The 24,846-nt window shown below is 34.8% G+C and overlaps 1 protein-coding gene across 4 annotated transcripts in view; it reads right to left on the bottom strand.

Moving 5' to 3' along the window:
- R3HDM1 (R3H domain containing 1) overlaps nucleotides 1-24,846 on the bottom strand; it is a gene marked incomplete at both ends in the record, with an annotated part of 102,375 nt that overhangs the window by 52,808 nt on the left and 24,721 nt on the right. For 2 of the 4 annotated variants that reach the window (XM_084244938.1, XM_084244937.1), the window contains 10 exons: nucleotides 817-1,098; nucleotides 6,875-7,026; nucleotides 10,193-10,447; nucleotides 12,528-12,754; nucleotides 12,865-12,915; nucleotides 12,999-13,036; nucleotides 14,693-14,788; nucleotides 14,878-14,986; nucleotides 22,280-22,420; nucleotides 22,504-22,563. In XM_084244938.1, coding sequence (XP_084101064.1) covers nucleotides 817-1,098; nucleotides 6,875-7,026; nucleotides 10,193-10,447; nucleotides 12,528-12,754; nucleotides 12,865-12,915; nucleotides 12,999-13,036; nucleotides 14,693-14,788; nucleotides 14,878-14,986; nucleotides 22,280-22,420; nucleotides 22,504-22,563 — 1,411 coding nt within the window. Of the gene's footprint in view, nucleotides 1-816; nucleotides 1,099-3,352; nucleotides 3,455-6,874; nucleotides 7,027-10,192; nucleotides 10,448-12,527; nucleotides 12,755-12,864; nucleotides 12,916-12,998; nucleotides 13,037-14,692; nucleotides 14,789-14,877; nucleotides 14,987-22,279; nucleotides 22,421-22,503; nucleotides 22,564-24,846 lie in introns of all 4 variants that reach the window. The other 2 variants (XM_084244936.1, XM_084244939.1) reach the window with 2 other exon arrangements.

Genomic DNA, 24,846 nt, shown 5'->3' with positions numbered 1-24,846 from the left:
GCACTAGCAGATTCAATGTTCTTTTATAAGTAAAGATTTATTTTTATTTATTTATGCATATAAGAATTGGGGTGTAGGCCAGAGTTGCAGGGGGTGAGAATATTCAGAGACAGAGTGGGGAGCAGAAAAGGCGGAATGCTAAGGGGAGGCAAGACAGCAGGCAAGACAGGAGAGGTCTGCTGTGCCATGTGTGCATCAGCTTTCTCACTGGGAATTGAACTCATGGCTCAGTGGCTGGTGATAGCTTGATTGCACTGAGACTTTAACCCCTGCACTACTAGGGAAGCCCAAGATCCAATATGTTTTTTTTTAAAGTCTTAATTTTTAATTGTTAATTTTCCTCTCTGTTGCTGGTTTACATTTTTTTAAATGGCTTTATATTTATTTTTTTAAATTTTATTTTTATATTCCCCATACAATTGCAACCCCCTTATTTTTAAGCTGCAATATTCTTAAGCTGTTAATTCTCCCCAAACTGATGCATCTTCTTGAAATTCATCATTTTATTTTTATAGTGCATTTACCTTATGGTGTTTTCCTTAAGCTAAAAAAACCAAAAGAAATCCCGCAGAGTCAGAAAGAAACTCAGATGTCACACAGTTAACCTTCAAACTGAAGTTGAAGTGTCTACCTTTCCTGTGTTTATTTATCATACACCTGAAAATCTCCAGAGGAGGGAAGATGACAAACAAGCTATGTTTACACATTTTCATAAATGCTATCCATGCAAAACTGGAAAAAGAAGAGCTCTCTAAGGTTAAAAGTGATCTTATAGGAGAGGCTTCATTGGAAAAGAAAGATGAAAAACTGACGTACCTGTGGCGAGGGCTGCTGAATATATCCCTGCTGCTGGAGCACAGACGGATTTATAGGATGACCAGAGACAGAATAGCCAGTGGTAGGGACTGGCTGCCCAGTTGGCAGAGGGGGGGGAGGAGGTGGAGGAGGTGGTGGTGGAGCTGCTGTCACGATATAACCAGATTGTTGTGGGGACTGAAGAACAACAGTGGACTGGAACATAGTGGCATGAGGGTCAGAGCCATCTGCAGATGGTTGGCGGGCAAGACTCATGTGACTAAACTGAGATCCAAGGTTGTCCTGCAAAAAAAGGAGAAGTCAGAAATCAGTAAGTCTTTCTTACACAGACCAAATTTAGCAAAGAAAATCGATTCATTTAGTTTGAGTAGCAGATATTATGGAAAATGTCTATAACAAATATGACTTAACAAAGAACAATTAAAAGAAAATTCCAACATTAAGGCAGAAATGTTACAATGCTGTCATTACAAATTACTTATAAAATATATATAAAATGGAAATGTTTGGCATGCAGAAAAGATTTAGGGTATAACAACATTTCACATTAAAAAATGAAAAGATATTTAAATTAAGACTAAAAGGCACATTACAAACTAGAAGTGAAACTGAACATTTTCATATTATTATTTATTATTAATTAATATTTCCTGAAAGGACTTATGAGACACTAACTAGCAAGGCATAGTACTAACTACTCTTCACTTTAAATGCCCCCTCTTCCCTGACACTAGCCTCAGGCTCTATGCATCTCTGTATTTCCTATTACATCTATCAATCTGCATCTCTGTATTTCCTATTACATCTATCAATCTAATATATTAGCAGAACTAAATGAAAAATATAAAATCCATCCACTTCTGTCTTCTCTCTAATCTCTCAATAATAATTTGCCTATAAATTTTATTCCTCCCTACTGTTTTCTTCATAAAAACAGATGTTAAGACAAATGTAATGAAATAACAGTTTTTTACTGCTCTTGCTACTTGGTGAGCAAGCAACACTGCTCAGCCAAGATAGCATGATCATCATGCCATTTGACGTAAAACATTTCTGAATCAACAGCATAAGGGATAAATTCTGAAAAGTTTTGATAATATCATACCAATGGCACATATTGGTAACATATGCCACCTTTAGTTGAGAGGAAAATTTAAAGTTACTTAAAAATTATAGCAATTGAGTTGTCAAAGTTGACAAGTAAGCAATTTCTATAGTATGCTGGTTTTTGCAAGGAAATTAAAGCTAAGAATAGACTGAAAAAGGAGAACTGGAATTAATGATTAAAAAACATGGTCTTATTCTTCCCAAATGGTTGGTCTGACTTACTCTACATTATGAGCCTAATTCAATGAATAGTTCCAAAAGGGAAAAATTTACCTAGCAGTTGTAGTTACAAAATAATACAGTTACAAAATAATTCAGGAGAGGTCTGCTGTGCCACAGGGGGGTTAGCTCCCTGGCTGGGGATAGAACTCAGGCCTTTGTGGTGATAACGGTGAGCCTTCACCTGTATGCCACCAGGAAGACCCCAGAAAGTCATTTTCTTATTCCAATGTCTGCCAATTTTCAAAATGTTTTTGAGGCTTTTATGATATTTTGAAAAATCTTTTTAACCTTAACCTTCTCAATGTTGAAAAAAGTTCATTTTTACAGAGTAAAAGTGATGTTTAAAAAATAACTCAAAGCCAATGCTAGAAAATAAGATAGCCCCCAGTTCAAAGCAAAAAATCCCAAATGAAACAAGTTTCTAAAATGTGTCACATGGTTTTAAGTACTAACTTGTAATTTAAAAATGTGATGGCCATATATTGTGAAAAATAACTCTATCACTGGTAAAGTACGTAGGCTGTTAGTGAGACCCATTTTATGGGAAAGAAATTAATATTTACTGAATGCCTACAGTATGAGGCAGGTACTTTACATTGTTTCATATACTCACATTGTAGTCATGCATCTGAGCTCTCATGGAGAGGTATAACTTGGAGCACACAATGGAATAAAGGAGATACCATCACTTTGCAGTCACAATTTAGCTATCCAGAGATTTTCTTTAGGAAAATACTTTAGGAGGATGTCCACTATACTTATAAGCTCCAATTCACCCACCCTAATAACTAGTACTGAGTCTCATGAATTTATGGCATTGGGAAGAAAATAGAAAATCTAAACCCAGAAGAAAGCCTTGATCCCAGAAGCTCACAGACCTCAATGAGAAAGTAAGTAAAATATCTTAGGACTAGAGTAATCAACCTGAAAAGTAGTTCATTATAAAAAGCAGGAAAATATTAGGGTTTAAACAATCATTATACTAGGCAATATAACCTATTTTAAGGAAAAGAATAGCTTACTTTTAATACAGGTTAGAAATACTTTCTCTCTATATATATATGTATCTATACATACACACACACACACACATATATATATATGGCTTAAAAAATAAAAAAAATCTTATCAAATTAATCACATTCACAAGCATTCATCACATAGCCAGCCACAAAAACAATGCAGGAGGTGAAGAGAGATAAAGTACCACGGAGTATTGCTGGGTGGGTGAGACTGGCAGGAGCGGGGATGGGTAAGGGGCTGTAGAGTACTGAACAGGCTGTGAGGAGGACTGCAGAGGACGAACAGGCTAAAGAATAACAGGTTGACAAACATTGTTAATGTCAGAAAACAATGTTAGAAGAATTGTATAAAACAGAAAGTATACTTTCTTTTTGACAAATGAAGCTTAAACTACATTTATAAAGTCATCTTGAAAACAACAAAACAATACTAAATAAAGAAACTCAAATAAAAATTCTGAGAACATACCTGTTTAAATTTAATATATAATTTAATAATTTCATAAAACATTTATTAGATTTATTGAAACACATAATTTAGACATTCTGAGTCTTATTATCTAAGCAATCCCTCTGGTTAAGGCAGAAAAAGCAAGGTTACTTATTCCTATTTCCTAGTTTAATGAAGATGCTGCTCTATTTTATATATATAACACCAAATAATAAAAGAAAAACATTCATTCTTATAACCTAAACAGTAATAACTTACATAACATCTATGTCAATTACCCTCTCTATTTGATAAAGCATGGCTAGATACTCTATTGGAACCCAACTGTCTAAATTTTAGCAACCTTTAAAGAAAAATACACTGTGGGTACCATTAAGAACACCAGTCTAAAGAATCACACACACACACACACACACACACACAGAGGTTTACGCACACATATTTTTATGTAAGATAAATAATTTTTTTTGTTAACTCAAAATTTTTATTAAGAGAACATGTTAGGAGTTGAGAAACTAGTCACCTGAAATTTTTTTTTGCTAATGAAATACTCCATTTTAGGGGAAAAAAAAAATTGTTTCATGGGGCAAACACGAAACAGGTGTTTTAAAAAAAAGAAAAATGTTAAATCTTAGGGAATACAGTTGGTCTTCTATAGGCTAAAACTGGGAACTGAATTAGTTCCCCAATCTTACATAGTTTATTATAAAGGGGATAATGTATATTGATACATATTGGTTTAAAGATAGCATATTCCTCTTTATAGATGGCAATCAGACTAAGATAAGTTAACTGATCTGTTAACAGTGATGTAAGCACTAAGAGAGCATTGGAAGAGTCCAGGTAACTTTACCTGATGAAAATTCTTACTTTGGTTAAAATGTAGATAAGTGAATCTTCCTCTAGGCAAAATTTCCAAAGAAAGTACTTTAAAAACGCAAAATTAATTGAGTAAGATTATCCAGGGAATAATCTAACTAAGGAGAAAATTCTTACAAGTAAATATATATTGATTAGCTGCATTTAGCACAAAAGTAACACAATAGTTTCTAAAAAACAAACAGGCTTAGATTAGTTCTGAATTCACAAGAATTAAAAACATTTAAGTTGAAAGTTCTACAGAGTAGCCAGCCATGGTTCCTCACAAACTTTCTAGGTAGAAATTAGCAAAGTTTCCTAACAAATGACAACACACGTCATACTAAAAAAAGGTGCAGTAGGGCCTCCCCAGTGGCGCAGTGGTTGAGCGCTGGGTTGCCCGCAGCCTCTGCGGCACCGGTTCGATCCCCAGCTGCTCCCTGGCCACCGAGGAGGGTCCCACATGGCGCGCAGATCTCTCCTGCCGCCCACTGCTCCCCTCAGCAGTGTACTTCGGTCCTTCTGCCTGCTCTGCTCCCCGCTCTGGCTCTGGTGAATCCTCTCACCCTCCCGCGCTTCTGACTGTACCCAGTGCTTGTATTGAAAAAAAAAAAAAAAAAAGGTACAGTAGCTTTAGAACTTTCATGTACAAGTTATTCAAACATGTTATTAAGTCAGATAGTCATTAACACATAACTTTCTTCCAGAGAACCTGATACACAAAGTAAATGTCAGATGAAATAAAAGCCTTTGTCTTCTTGGAGATAAAAGAAAGAGTACTATGCACCCAGGATAAGTTAATGTCTCCTACAATGTGAAGTGGTAATAAGAAAAATGTGGGCTGATCAAAGTGAAATTATGACACTAACTTTAGACAAGAAAAGTCTTAGCATTTCCTCATCCTACTTAAATTGCATCTGGCCACAAAATAACATCCTCCTAAAAAGACTAGTTTCAAGTAATGTAGCCTACTAAAGGCTTTGGAAATCACAGCATTATTTTGGTTGCTTATATGAAATTTAATGGACAACTTATGTAGAGTATACAAAAGGTGGTTACTGAATATCTTTGCTCATCAGTTCCCTATATTTTTTATCTGATGAAGAATTACCGGAAACACCTGAGGCAATGCCAGGAAAATCAGCCATAGATTTTGATGAATACCTTAAGATTTTAAATTACAGTCCAACAAGTCTATTTCTAAACTAAGCTGCCTACACCTTCATTTAGGATTGACTATTATACTAAATAATATAAAACTATTTCTAACAGAAAATACTCCAAAATATATATCCTTAAAGAAATTGTTAAGACTTTTGAAGCAGACTGGACCAAGGTGAATAAAGCCAGGGAGGATGTTTTATATATACTCCATCTTAGGTAACTGAGTATATAAATTCAAATGGGATTAGAAAGTAGACATCGGAGTCTTTGGAAATAGGAAATTTCCTCTACATATATGATTTCATTTGTATGTTCTTACAAGTGCATCAAAAACCTAAAAGTTTTCCTACTTTAGATAAACTGCTTTGCTCAGTGTTAGGAGTCTTAACTGCCAGGGGTACAAATATTTTTATGACTTCCACAATATTTGATAATTTTCTTAAACGTCTCACACATTCTTCACCCCTGAAATACCAGTGATACAATTCATGAGGAAAAGTAATACATTTCTCCAGTAACAGTTTTTTACCCTTCTTTCACAAGAACTTATTTTGCATGTTCTTACTAGTAGAATATTTAGTCTTATAGGATAAAGGAGGTATAACCAATTATATACAGTTTTTGATATGTTATATAACCTTTAAAAGTAGAATGAAAGTGTTTACTGGTATCATCGTTTTTCAAGGATGAGTAACACATCTACCGGGGAAAAGATTGATGTTAAAAATGTAAGTGAAACTCTAAATATTTAAGCAAATTCAAAATATTATGAAGAATGCTTTTGGGAATTTTAACTTAATGTTTTTGTCTCTACCTTTTAAAGGATAGATGGGATAAAGGGTACCTTGTAGCAGTTGAGCAACCAAACTCAGTTTCTCCTAATCACTTGATTTGTTGAATCTTAAAAACAAGTAACTTTGCTCACTAATAGTAAGTGACCTTATTTTTTTTAACTGCTCTTGTTCATTTCTTCCTGTTGTGAACTGGGGATAAAATACTCATCACACAAGCTGTTGAGATACAAAATTCTCTTCTTTCCAATAAATACTCTATCTTAGTTGAAAAACCCTTGAAATTAACCTCTCTTACTAGGGTAGTGAGTGGGACATCCCTGGTGAAAAATACTAATGTTTAAGAGATACTTACTTGGACTATCCCAATTAAAATAGTGAATTTAGCCCCCCAAATGCAAAGGCAGGTGAAGTTAGCATTATGTAATCACAGAAATGTGCACCTGTGAGAAAATGTGATTAGCTGCTTGTTGTTGAGGTGGTGGGGGTGGCAGAGGTGGTTGAGGAGGTCCAGGCACTTGGGTTCTAACTGGTTGTTGAGTCATAGGAGGATTATACACAACTGGACTCCCATCTGGGTTTATGAAGGGTTGACCTGAAAAATCAAAAAAAAAAAAAAAATTACAAGAAAGATTGAAAATAGGTCTACTGACAATTTACAAGGCGTTTACAATTCTTATTCACAATTCCAAAAGCTTCAAGTTTTTGAAAACCAAAAGATTTTCTTAGCTTGGAAGTAAAGTCTTAGCTAACATGAGGCTATTCGTAGTGCTTTTTTTCTCACTTAGGAATTAAGTATTCAAAAGTTTTGTGACAGTGTTTTACTACATGGATGCTGTTCTAGAACCTACTTATTTTATAGTCATAGATTTTCTGAAAAACTGTGTATTTTAAAACTCATCTTGCTCAAGGAATTCAGTTACAGGACTGTGGTCCTGTAATGCTATAATATTGATACATTTCCGTTTAAGAACAAATGCTTGACTTTGGAACAAAGAAAAAATTAATTTTTAAAAAATAAAAAAGAGACTTATTTATGCATACAAGAGCTGGGGTGCGGGCCAGAGGTGCAGGGGGTAACAGGATTCACCAGAGAAAGAGGGGGGAGCAGAACTGGTGGACTGACTGAAATACACTGCTGAGGGGAGCAGTGGGCGAGACAGGAGAGGTGCTACAGTAGCTGCGGGTTGCTTCATAGTGCTAACGCTTAACCCCTTGCACTACCAGGGAGGCCCCCACAATGGAAAAATTAATAAGCAGTTTCTATTAGGTGGTGCAAATATCTAATTTATAGGCCACAGTCTATGTATTTAATAAAATTAAAATTGGATAAAAATTTAAGTGGTTGACAGCTGCAAATTTCAAATTATGGGTTTAACAGCTATGTCCTTGTAACTCCTTATAACTCCATGTCCTTAGAAGTTGTCAAAACAACAAAAAAATAAATTCTGTTCAATTCTAATGAGCATTATTCAAAGGTTACAAATAAAACTAGAGAAACTCAGTATTAATTTTGAGTCTCATTCTTACTACTTACTAATAACTACGATGAGGGAGATGGTATTTTAAGTAGCTAAGTAAAATAAAGTATTATTTTCTCTACACATACATTCTAAACAATTTTTCCTTATAAAAAGTATTATTTTTATTTTGGGGAAATAACCAACAAATAGAGATCATAAAAATATAAAACACCCATAATCTCAATAATCCATAAATCTCCCCAAATGTTAACATTCTGGGTACCTTCCTCCAGATTTTTTTTTAATGTACATATAGATAGATTCAAAATAAAGATCATGCAAAATAAACCACAGATGATAACATCCATTTAGAATGGGAAGAATACAGAAGTCAATGTGACAAAATATGAATGAATAAAAGTTTCTTAAATTGCTTTCAAAACATCATTTCTTTCAGGGTTAATTTTATTTTCATTTTTGAAAAAACTATGACATATAATAAAATGATATTTGGGAGAGTAGAATGCATTGTTGCACTGCTATCAAGTGGGGAAAGACCTCTAAAATCAAAATTTTTTTAAAGATTTATTTTATTTATACAAGAACTGGGGTACAGGCCAGATGCGCAGGAGGGTGAGAGGATTCACCAGAGACAGAGAGGGGAACAGAACAGGTAGAATGACGAAATACACTGCTGAGGGGAGCAGCGGGTGAGACAGGAGAGGTCTACTCGCCATGTGGGTTGCTCCAAGGCCGCGGGGATTGAACCGGCACTGCAGAGGCTGCGGACAGCTTCACAGCGTTGCGCTCAACCGCCTGCGCCACCAAGGAGGCCCCAAAATCAAACTTTATCAGTATCCTAGTAACTTATGTGATGTGTATAGGTAACTAAAAACAAGTCATGCTGTTTATTTCTTGATTGCGAAATGATTTTTAAGTAAAAAAAGCAGAGAAGATTTGGGTAAAAATACTTTATAAAGCAGCTTTAGAACTGCCAGAAAAAAAGCTGGATGTGCATTGAAATGCTGGATGTGCTGAACATTTTTGAAATGTTCTCAAAAAGCAAACAGATCACTTTGGCTAATACATTTAAATTAAGAAATCAATTCATTTGCATTTCCTACTCATTTGAATCTTTCATGTTACCAAAAACATACTATGTGATTTGAAAGAAAACAGGAAATAGTAAAATAATAAATCATGTTATATCCTGGTTCAGAAAAACATGGAGTTTAGTAATAGAAAAGACCTGAGAGATGACTGCTTCTAAGCAAAAGCTAAATCTGAAGAGTTAATTATTTATGGTAATTCAATTCTTATAATAGAAAAAAAAAATTCAACACTTGAAGTTTAAAAAAGAGATGCAAGTGAAACCTGAAGGTAGTGAGCTTCAAACAATGATTTTCTCTATGAAAAACAAAGAAAAGGCTCAGGAACACTCAGATACTCTTACCTGTATTTATCTTATTACCCAGCCACTACACCATCAGCTAAGTCTGTGAATACTTATGGAGGTTATCAAATGATTTAAGATTGTTTTCATTATCTTACCAACTGATTAGGCAATGTTACACCAAGACTACTTGTGATCTTCTAAAACATTATAGTTTTTCTGGTTATTTTTGCCAATATACATAATCAAATGTATGATGTTTAGAGTTTTATAATCTCTTTGAAGTCAGTCTTCTTATTTGTAAATGAGAATTTTTGTCTAACAGGGTTAATGTATTTAAGGCACTCAACACAGTATATGACATAGTTAATTGCTAAGTGTAATTATTACTGAATTGCAAAGAATATGTGCTGTCAATGCTAAATGACAATTATATACATTTTTTTAGATGCATGAGTTATCCTTTACCTTTTACTCAGAAAACAATTATTGTATTCAGAAGAGCATTTTCAATAGGTTTGTTCTACTTCATTATACAATAAATGAAAGTTGTATACTTTCTCCTTCTTCAGGAAATGCATACTATTTTTTTCAGGATAAAACTGTTTAATCAATAAAGTTCCTTCAAATCTGGTTGTCTCATTTCTAGGAAATAAACTGTTTTATAATTATAGTTAGGCCATTATTTGACCTAAAAGATGATGTCACAAGGGGAAAATTACTTTCTGCTATAAATGTCTTTTTAACATTTTTAAAATCTTTTTATTAAAGTTCCAATTAACCACAAAAAATACAAAGCTGACAACACATACACAGTACAGACAATACATCTAATAAACATTTTTAAACTTCCAAATAATCCCTAATATCTCAATGGAAACAAACAGCTTTTTCTAGATACCAACCTGTTTGTGGGTTGATCAGAATACTGCCAGGTGGTATGCCTGCCGCTTCCAAGGGAAGCAAAAAGAAGCTAGTGCTAGGAGATGCGACTTGCCCATTTAGGCCACCATCAAAGGAAAGAGAACTATGAGTGCTGACTGTTGGATAGACGACAGGTGCGCCATGAGAAGACTGGCTGAGAGCTGTACCTGGGAGAGGCTGCTGGATGTGAGAAAGAGAGCCCGTAGATGACCCTACACTACCAGAAGACTCTGAACCTAGGGGAGGAGTAATGAAAAATATGGATTTTTTAAACCTCATATAAAAACGCAGGTTTTAAGTACGTAACAATAAAACTCATATTGCATAACATGCAATTACCACAAAAAGCATCAAGCTGTTTTTGATTTACCATATAATTAATTTTGTTTCCCTTCCCCATATGAACAAGTTTAACACAGCAAATTGATCACATAAGTGTTAAAAGAAGTCACAGCCAAAGCATGCAACTTATGCAAATTGATAATAACTCCAGCCAGAGACATTCACAAAAAGCACGTTACTCACATCCCCCAAAAGACAAACTTTATACATTTTACCTTTTAGATTAACACCTAGAAACATACAGATTAAAACCTTCCCCCCAGGAAAAAGAATTTAGCACAGCAAGATGTCTGATAACTCTAATATCAGAAACCCCTTATCTATAAGAACATAGAAAGATTGAGCAATACAGGAAATAACAAATATAATAAATTCTCTATCAAGAGAAACAATAGTCAAGTTTCAGTGCAGAATTTCATTTCAGTTCATAATCATACTATCTTCTGATTTGTAATGTCAACTTTCAATTTATCAGGGACAAAGATAGCATGAAAAAATATTCCATGTACTTACATTAGTATCAGCTTAAATTTTTGTCACTTTATTTAATAAACTTGGTAATTTATTTTTAAACTGCTTTCATGTCTGTAATCTATCTCATTTTCTATTAAATAGAGTCTGAAAATGTCACTTTCAATATATTTGTTAAAGTACAAAATGAGAAAATGAAAGAAAATAAGATTTTTAATAATGTATATAATTAGTTAGGCTTCTTTGTAATAGAGTTTGCTCTGGGACTGAAAATTAATCCTCTATGAATGAAATAAATATGTGACACTACAGCCTGCTTTCTAAAAGCAACTTCTATTTTAAGTGGTGCCAAGCAGTACTACTGACAAAAACTATATAAAAATAATTTTTCTTAATAAAAGAAGAGTTAAATAATATTTCTTCTCATCTCTGCAGATAATGAAGGTTACAGATAGTACATGTTCTTAAAACATTTTCATTTGGCCAGTGTGTCTAAAATAACTCTCATGACACGAGTAGTTTTTCTGTTACAAAGACTAAGTGGCCATTTTATAAATAAATACATCCGTGGTACATGTGCAGAGGTCTTATATTCATAATATTAACCTATCTTCAACAATATATTATTATATACGCTAAGATATTTTTAACACCCACATAAGTTAAAAAGTTAACAAATACAATTTATAAGCTTTAACAATTTCAAGCACTGACTACAATCAGGAATTAAAAAATAAGAGGTCACCTTCAAATATATACCTCTCTTTTCAATTGTTTTCTGTAGAATAGCACATATCTATAGCAAGACAGAGAGTAATTTCTGCTGACTTCCATGCTTATTTGGGGGTAAAAATGAAAATCTATAAGGATCTTAAAAGAAATGTGAGCTTCTTTAGTACTGAAGACAGTGAAAGTGAAAAGAAGTGTTATGAGTCTATGTACTCTAAAAGCAAAGAAGTTAGAATGTTATTGATCTTTCCACTCTCTCATTCATAATAATTACACTGAATATTTTTCTTTAGTCTTAAAATTTCTCAGAAACTTCTCAGCAATTTTATTCATTGTTTGGCAAATAAGACTTTGTCATGAAAACTGCAACCAACAATTTATACTGTTAGCTTAAAATGCAATCAATGACAAATAACCCTAGGTGAGGAACTGTGCCTTCTAACTATAAATAAGCAATGAAGAATTTTCAACTAGCTCAGGTACTCAAATAAGAAATGACATTACATGGAACCCAACCTGACTACCTAAGTTTATGTCACAACAGAGAATTTATATCTTAATTGATGTTTGTAGGTATCTCACACGGAGAATGAATCATAAATGTCAATAAATATATAATCTCTTAAGTACTCTGGAGGTACTTGATGTATTGTTGGTTTTATTTTACAAAATTTATATTTTAGGATATTTACAGAAGCCTTATGATAAATAAAGAGCTAAGAACATTATGGAAACCAATGTTCTGACTGAAGAATTCTAGACAGATATTGATACCTGTTTTTGAAAGCCTGCCTATGCTTTTGCTGCTTCCAGAACTATCACCTCTTGTCAGGACTGATATTCCACTGAAACTGCTGGCTTTGGTTACAGCAGGCTTGAAGTTTCGAAGAGAGCTGTCTGAATCAGTGCTGCTCCAGGGCCGTGGTTCAGAGTACTTCAGCTCGTTCTCAGTGCTGCTTTGATGGCTATTTGTTGATCTCCCTGAAGCATCTTTATTAACTCTGTAATTTAGGAATAAAACTTTGAAAAACTAATATCAAAAAAATGGAAAGAATAAAGAAAAAAATACTTTTTAAGTTTTCAATGCTGCATGAAAACATGCTTCCAATACCTAAATATCTGGCGCCTCTGCTGGGTACTACTAGCATCCTCATCTTGAATTCTGTTGGCATTTTAATAAGACATTTTAATTTTTATTAGTATCAGTCAGATAGCTGCCAAAACAAATGTTAAAAATTCTCTTACCTTTTGTCAATAATATAATTCTCTTGGGAACACAGGGACTAGAAAGAAAGAATAGATATGAAAAGGTGAGTTTATGTAAATGTATAATGCCATCATAAATCAATGATGACAACAAGAATCATATGTAATAGTATTTAAAAAGTATCCCCATAATAAAAATCCAAAGTGGTGATAAGAGTACATAAATAAATGATAATGGAATTTTTATTTTTGCCTTAGAGACACTAGGCTTACTTTCAACAAATACATATTTTGAAGCTATTTATTTTTGCTGTACGAATTACTCTGTAATACAGACATTCTCCTTCAAACAAGTGAAGCCATATTCATTAATATATAGTTAAGGGCCTCCCCTGGTGGCACAGCAGTTGAGTGCTGGGTTGAGAGGCTGCCCACAGCCTCTGCAGTGCCAGTTCGATCCCTGGCCACTGGCAAGGGTCCCACAAAAAAAAAAAGAAAAATATATATATATATATAGTTAAGGTACACACTATATATATATATATATATATATATATATATATAGTTAAGGTACACACTTCATTCAATCAACAAATATTTTATCACATGTGCTTTGACTGTGGAGACAGTAAATAAGCCAGTGATGCCCCAATACAATTTATGGACAAACTGCTCCTAGTGTTATTACCCTAGCTTAGTCAACATTTTTTTTGTGTGTGTTTGTACTATTATAAAGATCTTTCACCTAGCTATCAGTTTTTGCTTTTTTCATCCATTTTAAGCAACAGAAGCCATAGCAATCTCTCAAAATTGTCAATTTGATCATGCCTCTTCCCTCCTTAAACTCCTTGATGTTGTAGTACAGAAATCAGCAAACTGCGCCCTATCACCAAAATAGGTGATAAAATAAAATTTACTGAAATACAGTTATACCCATTTACTTACAAGCCAGCTTTCATATTAACAAAGTCGATTTGCATTGTTGCAATAAAGGTTTGTATGGCTTGAAAAGTCTAAAATACTTAATCTGGTCCTTCACAGAAAAAGTTTGCTGACCCACCCTCTAGTTAAAAGCCCCAGCATCTTAACTAGCTATCAATTCATCAGATTCCTGCTTATTTCTACAACCTAACTTTCCTTATTTTCTTTGTCACCTAGGCTATAATTCAGCTGTTAAAATCTTTCAACTCCTCAAGTGTCAAGTTCTCGATTGTTTCTGGGTTTCTGCAAATAATGAGCCTCTAATTAAACAATTCACTCTTTTAGGTCTTCTCTTGGGAAACTAACTCTCCCTTTTGCTCCCAATTTTGGTTTATAGCACTTTCTCTACTGTGTCACCTATTTTACCTTCATGTCTCTTTATAAAGCATACAGCATAATGTCATTATTGAAACAAGTTACTTTTCAAGGGAAGTCCATTATTGACAACATAATTTTGCAGACAATAATCAATGCTCTATGACTCTTTAAGTCTGTTAGGTCTGGAAGGAAACAAAAAATAATACAAACTATATACTCAGTACCCTATATGCTCAGTTCTGTATACTACTACTGTAGTCTATCTCCTTGCAACTTTTACAAAATGTATGTAACTTCTATAGTGTAGCACTACTTCTAAAAGGTGACTTTATATGTAACAAACCTGGTCAGAAATGTGTGATCAACAGAGTAAGGGAAAAGCGAGCCCTTACAATGCAATTAGCAGTAAGTCTTAAATATAAGGTAGTACATACATCTTGGGAAAATATTCGGTCTCTAGCTCTCTGGTACTCTTCCTCTCTTTCTTCAATAGATTTGCTTCTTCTGTCATCTTTCAAACGTATTCTCATCTAAAGAAAAGAGAACAATTAATTCCTGAGAAATGATATGCTGGTATAAGTCATGCGCCTATAAAAGTGCTCAAGTTGTCTTAGAGTACCTGGTTATCATCTTTGTCAAAGCTAGAGTTATCTCTCTTGAGAATATATCGTTTCTGAAAATCTTCACCTTTATCATCCTTAATATGTTCATTAAATTTCTGATCAGGTCTAAAAAACAAACAAAACAAAGACTGATAAAAAATACAAAATATTTACAGAAAATTAAGTACCCCATGTTATGATTTAGAGGCCATATCAACTATAGTGTGAGCTCTATAATCCAACTGCTTGAATTCAGACATTCAACTTTTGAGTATAGAAATGAAGCATCCAGAAGGGAAAGGGTTTGGGAGAGGAGTAAGAGCAATGAGGGAAGGAAGCACAGTGGACCATGGTTAGACTATGGGTGATCTAGTGGTGGGTGTACTCTGGTGGCCATATCTAATGTGGGGACCTTAATGTTACGTCAATTAAACAAAAATTTATAAAAACAATCTTCAGCTTTATCTCTTTAGTTCCTTTAGGACTTGCAAAAGTTACATCACCTTTCCATTTCCTAGTTTTTTCATTTGCAAATGGAAATTAGAGTGTACCAAATTCATAGGGTTGTTCTGAAGCTGAAATGAATAGATGAATAGAAATTAAACATTAACCACTTAAAACAGTTGTTATTATAAATACTGAGAAACCTGAGGTTCAAATGGCTTTAGCATCTGTCCAAGGTCAAAAGGCAAGCGCATAACTATACCAACTATACCAGAATTGGAGCCAGGTCTAGCAAAAAGCAAAGCCTGTGCATTCTCTTTGCAATGTACCTCTAAATCTAAGTGAAAATTTTGGTGTGTTCAATAGTTGAAAACAATCTAATATTTTGTGATTGAATTAACCAAAACTTAAGAGAGTTCTTCAAAATGCAATGAAGTTGCCACAAATTCTTAATTACAGTAGGGTACATTTTTTTTTATTAAATTTATTTATTTATGAATACAAGAGCTGGGGTACAGGCCAGAGATGCGGGGGGTGAGAGGATTCAACAGAGACAGAGTGGGGAACAGAACAGACAGACTGAAACACACTGCTGAAGGGAGCAGTGGGCAAGACAGGAGGTCTGCTTCGCCATGTGGGCTGCTCCCTGGCCGGTCGGGGATCCAAATCCTGTTGCAGAGGCTGCGGAATGCTTCATAGTGCGGTGCTTAACCCCTTGCGCCACCAGGGAGGCCCCCACATCTTTTTTTTTTTTAACATTAATTTAAATAGGTTGGAGAAGAGAAATTCTTTTTTGGAGATTGAATTTGTAACCTAAAGTTATGATTATAAAATCATAATAATGTATTTTATATTGGTCTTTCCTCTATGGAAGGAGCAAGTTCCACTGAGATCCAGAAGACAGACATAAGGCTGTGGTCTGTGGAAAAGAACAATTACAAAATTTCACTTCCCAAAACACATTCTTTTTTTTTTTTTTAAAAAAGATTTATTTTTATTCATTTATGCATACAAGAAGTAGGGGGTAGGCCAAAGGTTCAGGGGAGTGAAAGGAGAGACAGTGGGGAACAGAACAGGTGGATCCACTGAGATACACTGCTGAGGGGAGCAGAGGGTGAGAGAAGGTGAAGTCTGCTGTGTGATGTGGACTATCTACCTGGCTGGGGATAGAACCCATGCCATAGTGGCTGGTGACAGCTTGAAAGCGCTGAGACTTTAACCCCAGTGCCACCAGCGAGGTCTCCAAAACACATTCTTAGCTTTAACAAATTAATTCATTTAATGCTCTTATGACTTAACTATCCTGTTGTAAAACTGGAATTATTCTTTTCAAATACATGATAAAAATATTTATATTATAAATGTAAGAAAATCTAGTTGGACCCCTAGATTTTTTTACATACAGTATATGTAATCATGTATTTGTGAGTATCTTAAATTTCTTTTTTTAAAAAGATTTATTTATTTATTTATTTATGCAAGAACTGGGGTACAGGCCAGACGCACAGGAGGGTGAGAGGATTCACCAGAGACAGAGCAGGGAACAGAACAGGCAGACTGACTGAAACACACTGCTGAGGGGAGCAGCGGGGGAGACAGGAGAGGTCTGCTGCGCCATGTGGGACCCTCACTGGCCGGCCAGGATGGAACCAGCGCTGCAGAGGCTGCAGACAGCTTCATAGCTCTGCGCTAAACCGTCTGCGCCACCAGGGGAGGCCCAATACCTTAAATTTCTAAACAAAATAAATCTTAGAAACATTTCAGCAAACTAAGGCCATCATTTCATTATACACTTCTGAATCTGTTTTAAACTACTAAATTTTTTAAAAGTACTATTTTTGCCTCCTGCCAAATTATACAAAAGATTTAAAAGTGAGAGTGAAGTAAGATAAAGAAATCTCTATTTTTAAAATATACAGAAAACAGGCATATATAGAAAGGAAAAATAGAGTTTAGTTTCATTATCAGGGTCTCCCTGGTGGTGCAGCGGGTTGAGCGCCACGCTGTGAAGCTGTCTGCAGCCTCTGCAGTGCAGGTTCAATTCCAGCCTGCCAGGGAGAAACCCACATGGCTCAGTGGACCTCTCCTGCCTCGCCCGCAGCTTCCCTCGCAGTGTCTTTGGTCCATCTGCCTGTTCTGTTCCCCGCTCTGTCTTTGGTGAATTCTCTCACCCTCCCGCGCCCCTGACCTGTATCCCAGTTCTTGTATAAATAAATAAATCTTTAAAAAAAAAGTTTTATAATCAAACTGATGAGGAAAAGAATGCTTTCATTAGAATTCTAAATCTCTCTTTAGTTCTGACAATGACAGTGTATTGTTTCTGTTACATGAGTGCCTTGCTTGCTTATATCAACTATTTCTGTAGCTGTTCTAAGTTACTTAATGTTTGGGTAAGAGACTTATTCCAAAGTGAACTTTAAGATTTAACTAAGGGCCTGGGAACTTTTCTAAGAGCAGCTGGCTTCCCACACCAAATAGCATTGGCAGGCATTTCAGCTAACCTTAAGACTGTCTTACCTCTTTCTTTTATAGATGCCTGAATTTACTGCCCTGTTATCGCCAACTTCCCGCTCCAATGAGACAACCCAGTGGACACAGAGTTGTTGACATCCACACCACTGGTTCAAGGCTGGAGCGGGTAATCTGCCTATGAGGAAAAGGTAAGTTTGTTTTTATTCAATGTGGAGAAGATCTCTAAGGTTTTCTCATTTACAAACTTCATTCTAGTTCAGAAGATATAAAATGATACAGTGTAACTTCAATGACCTGAAATGCTTAATTATGCTATACCTAAATTTTTGATTACCTTGATAAAGAAAACCCTAGAATTTTCTGACATCATTTATAGCATTCAAATAACTGAGGTTACACTGTATTGAAAACCTTAGAGAGTCACCAGTCGAAATGTTAGTCAAAATGCCTGCTAATGTATATGTGCTTGGGTATCCAGCAGCTCTGAGTAATGTTGAAAGGTACTGGTTAAATGAAATGAGGTTCTATTTACCTTTAGTCCAGTTCTTATTTTATGATTACCACCCTACTTTAGCCATGACAAAACTAACTGGGGAAAGCTTTACAGAGGATGATATTTTTAAAAAATTAAGGGACAGGCAGATAAAAAATTAAATCAGATTTATATTATTAGGTAAACTTTAATCCCTAAAAACAGACAGGATCATTTAAAAATAATATCCATCTTCAGTAATTTAATTGCAGTTGTAGGAACAATCATTTAAAAATACTAGGTTCCAGCAATATAGCTATGAAAGAAAACCAATTTAGTTGCAGCAAACAATATGGCAGCTAAATGGTAAAAAGTCATTATACACAGAAGGGACATAAATAAGTTGAAAACAACCATGTAAAGTGAATGATTCACAAAGCTGCATGGCATTGGAACAAGAACAGACACACGGACCAATGGAATTGAATAGAAAATTCAGAAATAAACCCACGGATTTATGGTCAACTAATCTTTGACAAAGGAGCAAAGAATATGCATTGGAGCAAAGAAAGTCTGTTCAATAAATGGTGCTGGGAAAACTGGGTCGCTACATGCAAAAGAATGAAGCTTGACTACTACCTCACACCATGCACAAAAACCAACTCAAAATGGATTAAAGAACTAGACATAAGAACTGAAACCATAAAATACATAGAAGGAAATATAGGCGAAACACTACATGATATGCACATTAAAGACATCTTTACAGACACGTCACCCAAAGCAGTGATAGTGAAGGCAAAGATAAACAGCTGGGACTACATCAAATTATAGAGCTTCTGCACAGCAAAAGACACAATAACAAAACCAAAGAGAAACCCCACCGACTGGGAGAACATTTTTGCACACAACACTAATGATAAAGGACTGATCACAAAAATCTACAAAGAGCTGATGAGACTCAACAAAAACAAAGAAAATGATCCAGTCAAAAAATGGGCACAAGAGCTAAAAAGAAACTTCTCTGAAGAGGAAATGCAAATGGCCAACAGGCATATGAAAAAATGTTCAACATCACTTGTAATCAGGGAAATGCAAATCAAAACTACCATGAGATACCATCTCACACCAGTGAGAATGGCACATATTAAAAAAACTAGCAACAACAAATGTTGGCGAGGTTGTGGAGAAAAAGGAACTCTCCTGCACTGTTGGTGGGAGTGCAAACTGGTCCAACCACTATGGAGAGCTGTGTGGAGATTTCTGGACCTACTAAACATAGAGCTTCCATATGATCCAGCAATTCCACTCCTAGGTATTTACCCAAAGGACACAGAAACATCAATTCCAAAGAGCATCTGCATCCCTATGTTTATAGCAACACTATTTACAATAGCTAAGCTTTGGAAACAACCCAAATGCCCAAAAATAGATGACTGGATCAAGAAGATGTGGTACATATACACCATGGAATGTTACTCAGCATTCAAAAAAGATAAACACATGCAATTTGCAGCAACATGGGTGGCGCTGGAAGGGATCATGCTCAGCGAAATAAGCCAGAAAGAAAAAGAAAAATACTGGATGGTCTCACTCATAGCAGGAATCTAAAAAACTTAAATAAGGGACCAGGAAAAAGAATAACTATAAGAAAGAAAATATCAAAATCAACCAACAACTATGAACCAGAGACACTCTATGGGGGGCAGGGGGGGCGGGGAAAGGAGGGATTGGGGTCAAAATAAGGGAATTGTAATTGTATGGGGAATATAAAAATAAAATTTAAATAAAAAAAATAAAGTGAATGATTCATAGATAAGAACCTGAGAGGTCTGACTTCAGGAAAGGCAAAAAAATAAGGAACTGAAAAAGTATTATTATGGCATCTGAAGTTGACTGCTGTTCATTACCATACATCCACTGCAATATTCAGATATGAAATGGATTATAGAAAATTCTTTTAATAAGCATACAGCAATGTATAAATTTTAGATTAACTAGCCACTTTAGGATTAGCTTTAAAGATAGGTATATGAGGTTACAGTTTTAGGTGTCAATGCACTTGTACCTTTTGCTCCCAAATATCAGCAATGACTATTTCACTAACATTATAAAGTTATTACTCTTGAGTAAAAAATATACAATGGAACAAAAAAGTTTGTTCAATAAATGGTGCTGGGAAAACTGGACTACTACTTGCAAAAAAAATAAAGCTAGACTACTACCTCACACCATGCACAAAAACCAACTCAAAATGGATTAAAGAACTCGATATAAGACCTGAAACTATAAAATACGGAGAAGGAAAAACAGGCGAAAACACTACATGACATACACCTCAATAACATCTTTAAAGACCCATCACCCAAAGCAAAGAAAGTGAAGAAAAGGATAAACAAATGTGGCTACATCAAATTAAAGAGCTTCTGTACAGCAAAAGACATTAACCAAAACAAAAAGACATCCCACTGCTTGGGAGAAAAATCTTTGCTGTGTGCATACTAATGTATTTTGTATTGTATTTTGTATACAAAGTATACACATACTTTGTATTGTGTATACTAATGATAAGGGACTGATCACAAAGATCTACAAAGAGCTGATGAAACTCAACAAAAGTAAACCCAGTCAAATAATGGGCAGAAGAGCTAAAAAGACACTTCTCCAAAGAGGAAATGCAAATGGCCAACAGGCATAAGAAAAAAATGTTCAACATCACTTGTAATCAGGGAAATGCAAATCAAAACACAATGAGATACCACCTTACACCAGTGAGAATAGCATATATCAAAAAAACCAGCAACAACAAATGTTGGTGAAGATGTTGAGAAAAAGGAACTCTCCTACACTGTTGGTGAGAATGTAAACTGGTCCAACCACTATGGAGATGTGTGGAGCTTCCTCAAACTGCTAAAAATGGAGCTTCTAGAGGATCCAGCAATTCCACTCCTAGGTATCTACCCAAAGGACACAAAAACATTAATTCAAAAGGACACCTGCATCCCTGTTTACTACAGCACTATTTACAATAGGTAAGCTATGGAAACAACCCAAATGATCAAAAATAGATGACTGGATCAAGAAGATGTGGTATATATACACAATGGAATATTACTCAGCAACCAAAAAAGATAAACTCATGCGTTTCACAGCTACATAGATGGAGCTGGAAGGGATGCTCAGTGAAATAAGGCAGAAGGAAAAAAGAAAAATACCAAATGGTTTCACTTATAGGAGAAATGTAGAGGATCCAAATAAGGGATCGGGGAGAAAAAGTAATTATAATAAAGTGAAAATCAAAATAAACAAGCAACTATAAACCAGAGATATAGTACGGGAGAGGGGGAGAGGGAAGAGTAGGATCAAAACGGGTGTGGAAAGAGCACAAAGGATTATAGTGATGGTACATGGGTGAAATGGTGATGGGAATTTCACAGGGACTATAACCCAGATGAGAAAGGATATGTTATAACAAAAATGAAGAACAATGTAAAAAAATATAAAAATAAAATAAAGTTACCACTTTTTCAAGCAAAAAGCTTCTCTGAATCCCTACAAAATTTTTCTCAGTAAATTATACAAAGCAAAGAAATTTGAATAAGCACAATGCTATATTAACTAATAGTCCTATCTTCTTGAGATTTGAGGGAAAAGAAGAAAAACAGAGGTAGAAAGGATAAACAGATAAAACACTAATTAAATGTGAGGATGTCAAAATCTGTTTTTTTTTTTTTTTTACAGGAATTTACCTCAGTTGGTCATAGCTATGTAATTAATTAAATATCCACAGAGAATGTTATCAAGCACTGCGGAGGTTTGACCTCTGAGGTTTGCTTTTTTAAATCAGTAACCACTCACCTGCCTTATCTGTATCTAGTGAGCTAAGTATAGTTTTGGTCATTTTGCATATGGTTATAATAAAGCTTCATCAGGCTACTAAATCATGAGGAAAACCTTAGATGATAGGTACTGTAGAAAGACAAAAGTATCATTACACACATATATAACATGTACATATATTTGACACTTACATTCTTGTATTGCTAGTTTTGTTTACTATGACAGACTTCCCACTCTGGTCAACATTGTGGTCTAGTCCAAAGTAAGCGGCAACTCTGTGTAATAGCATCCTATGGTAAGATGTCATTGGGGGGAATTTTTTACGTGGAGACCTAGAGGTAGAAGGAAAGTCAATTTAGTAAGTTAAGGAGAACTGCGATGACAATTTATTTTCTTGTTAAATGTCAGGACTTACTCATTATTACCAATGAAATCTAAAATTTCTTGTTCCAATTTCAACAGCATCATTCTGTCCCTGAAACAAAATATGAAGACTCTTATATGTAAAACTTACACTGAAATAATCATCAATGTTGACTTAATATGGCTAATTTTTTTCTAAAAACTGTACACAGAAGAATATCATAAGCTTGATGCTAGAATACTTATATGCTTTCTAAAAAGGCATTATTTAAAAGGATGACTTTTCTTAGCTTAATTGTTATTATGAAAAAATTCACATATACAAAAATGTAGTTAACAGTCTAATGAACTTCAATTTAGTCATTACCCAACTTCAACAATTATTAATGTGGTAATTCCTAAGGTATATTTTGATCTGCTAAATATTAGTATGAGTCTGTTCAGCAAATACATGGACCAAAAAACATACTAGTCTTTACTTCCTTACTCAATAAAGCTGAGCGTTGGCAGCAAAACAGACATCTTTAGTTAGACTCATGGTTTTGTTATAACACTGAACTCTATAGAAACAGTATTCTGCAGAACATGCAACGCCGCTAAGAGGACTACTCCTAAGGGGATTCAATGCTACCTGTAGAGGAAACTATGGCAGAGAAACACGAAATGCATGACCAACTCAAACTCAGAAGGAGGGCTTTTCAAATCATTTTGTAAATATGTAATTTTAAGGCTTTGGGAATTTTTCTCATAAAAATCAAAATGAAATAAAAGTCTCCAACATGTGAAATAAACAAGGACTCGACGGGATAGCTGCATGTGTTCCTTTATGCCACAAGAATTCTACTTAGTGAACATAGGCTGTAACAAATTAATGGTACCACTCCCCAAAGGACCTCTATACTCACACACCAAGAACATGGCTCAAGAGAATAATATTGTGTTCACTGTAAATTTCATGTGTATGTGAGAAAAAAAATTCAGAGAACTAGAAATGATTCGATTCTGTCCCCAAAATTTTATATATCAATAAAACTAGGTCAAGTTAATTTTCTCTTCCAAATAAACACCATACAGTTGATCCCTCTCAAATTCTAACTGAGACAGTGTACCCTGCTTAAGTGCTTGAAGACTGCACATCAGCCCTGAGGTGTGATCCGTCCCATTCATTGTAAAGTAAGTCTCATAAAACTGAGTAATATCTGATGATACCTTGTTTTACATTAGTTGAAAAATCAACAAAAAACACATCTCCCTGGTGATTTCAAATCAAATGCTAAAAATAGGATAACACATCAACACAAATTCTCAACATTCAATTTTGCCCTCAAAACTTACTCTCCTTTAGTATTCTTCAGCTTGGTAAGTGGCACTACGTTCCACCCAGCATACTATACTGGAAGCATTTAAGCTCATCACAGACCTTATTCTAATCCTCCTGTTTAGTTCACTAATATAGTAATTTTCCCTCTATTGCCATTACCACCCCAGAATGAAACAATCAGGATCTTTGGTTTGACCACAAAAATAGGATACTGTCCCTCTGTATCTTCCCTTGTTCCCTAATTCATTCTACATGGAGCAAACATAATGATTTTATAAACACATGTATAACCACACATTATTGTCTTGGTTAAATATTTATCACAACTTTCCCACTGCTCTTAGCTTGGATTAAAAGTTCATAATACGGACTACAAAGCATGATGATCTAGTCTTCAACTACCTTGTTAGTCTCACCTCCTGCCCCTTAGTCACAAAAACTCATCATCATGTCTTATTAATAAAAGTGTCAAGCTCTTTCTCAGGTTTCTTTAACTTGTTGTCTTTGCTTACAACAACCTTATATTCTTTATTAATATCATAATTATCATTATATACTTATTTGGACTACACAGAGGAACTCAATAAATGTATCTGCATGGTGTAATTTACTTTATTCAGAAGGTCTTTTCATATTATTTTACCTTCAGTTTTGGGGGGAAGATGGGAAATTTTAACTTTATAAAGTCTCCCCCCTAAAAAAATCATTAAGACCCTTTTTTAATCTAACCTATTAGGGTCAGTTTTCAGTAATCATCCTGGTATATTTACCACAGTTATTGTAGGAAAAATAATGTAATCTGAGTCGTGCAACTTTCTTCATGTTCATGATACACTATTTAAATTGGTTTTCTGTGTTTGAGCTCAACAGAAGGTATAAGATAAGTGAAATATTCTTCAGTGACTGTATTGCCACTGAAAATAAATTTCTATTGTCCCATGAAGGAAAACAAAATTAAATAATTTTACTAGACACTGATACAACGTGTGATTTTTTTCCCCTTTCTTTTGTAAGTAGATCTATGGATTGTTGAGAATTTTATTATTTGAACCACTTACTGTTTAAACTTAGTTC

This window comes from Talpa europaea (genome assembly GCF_964194135.1).
Source record: "Talpa europaea genome assembly, chromosome: 1".
NCBI classification, from domain to species: Eukaryota; Metazoa; Chordata; class Mammalia; order Eulipotyphla; family Talpidae; genus Talpa; species Talpa europaea.
This window is presented reverse-complemented; position numbering and strand designations above follow the sequence as displayed.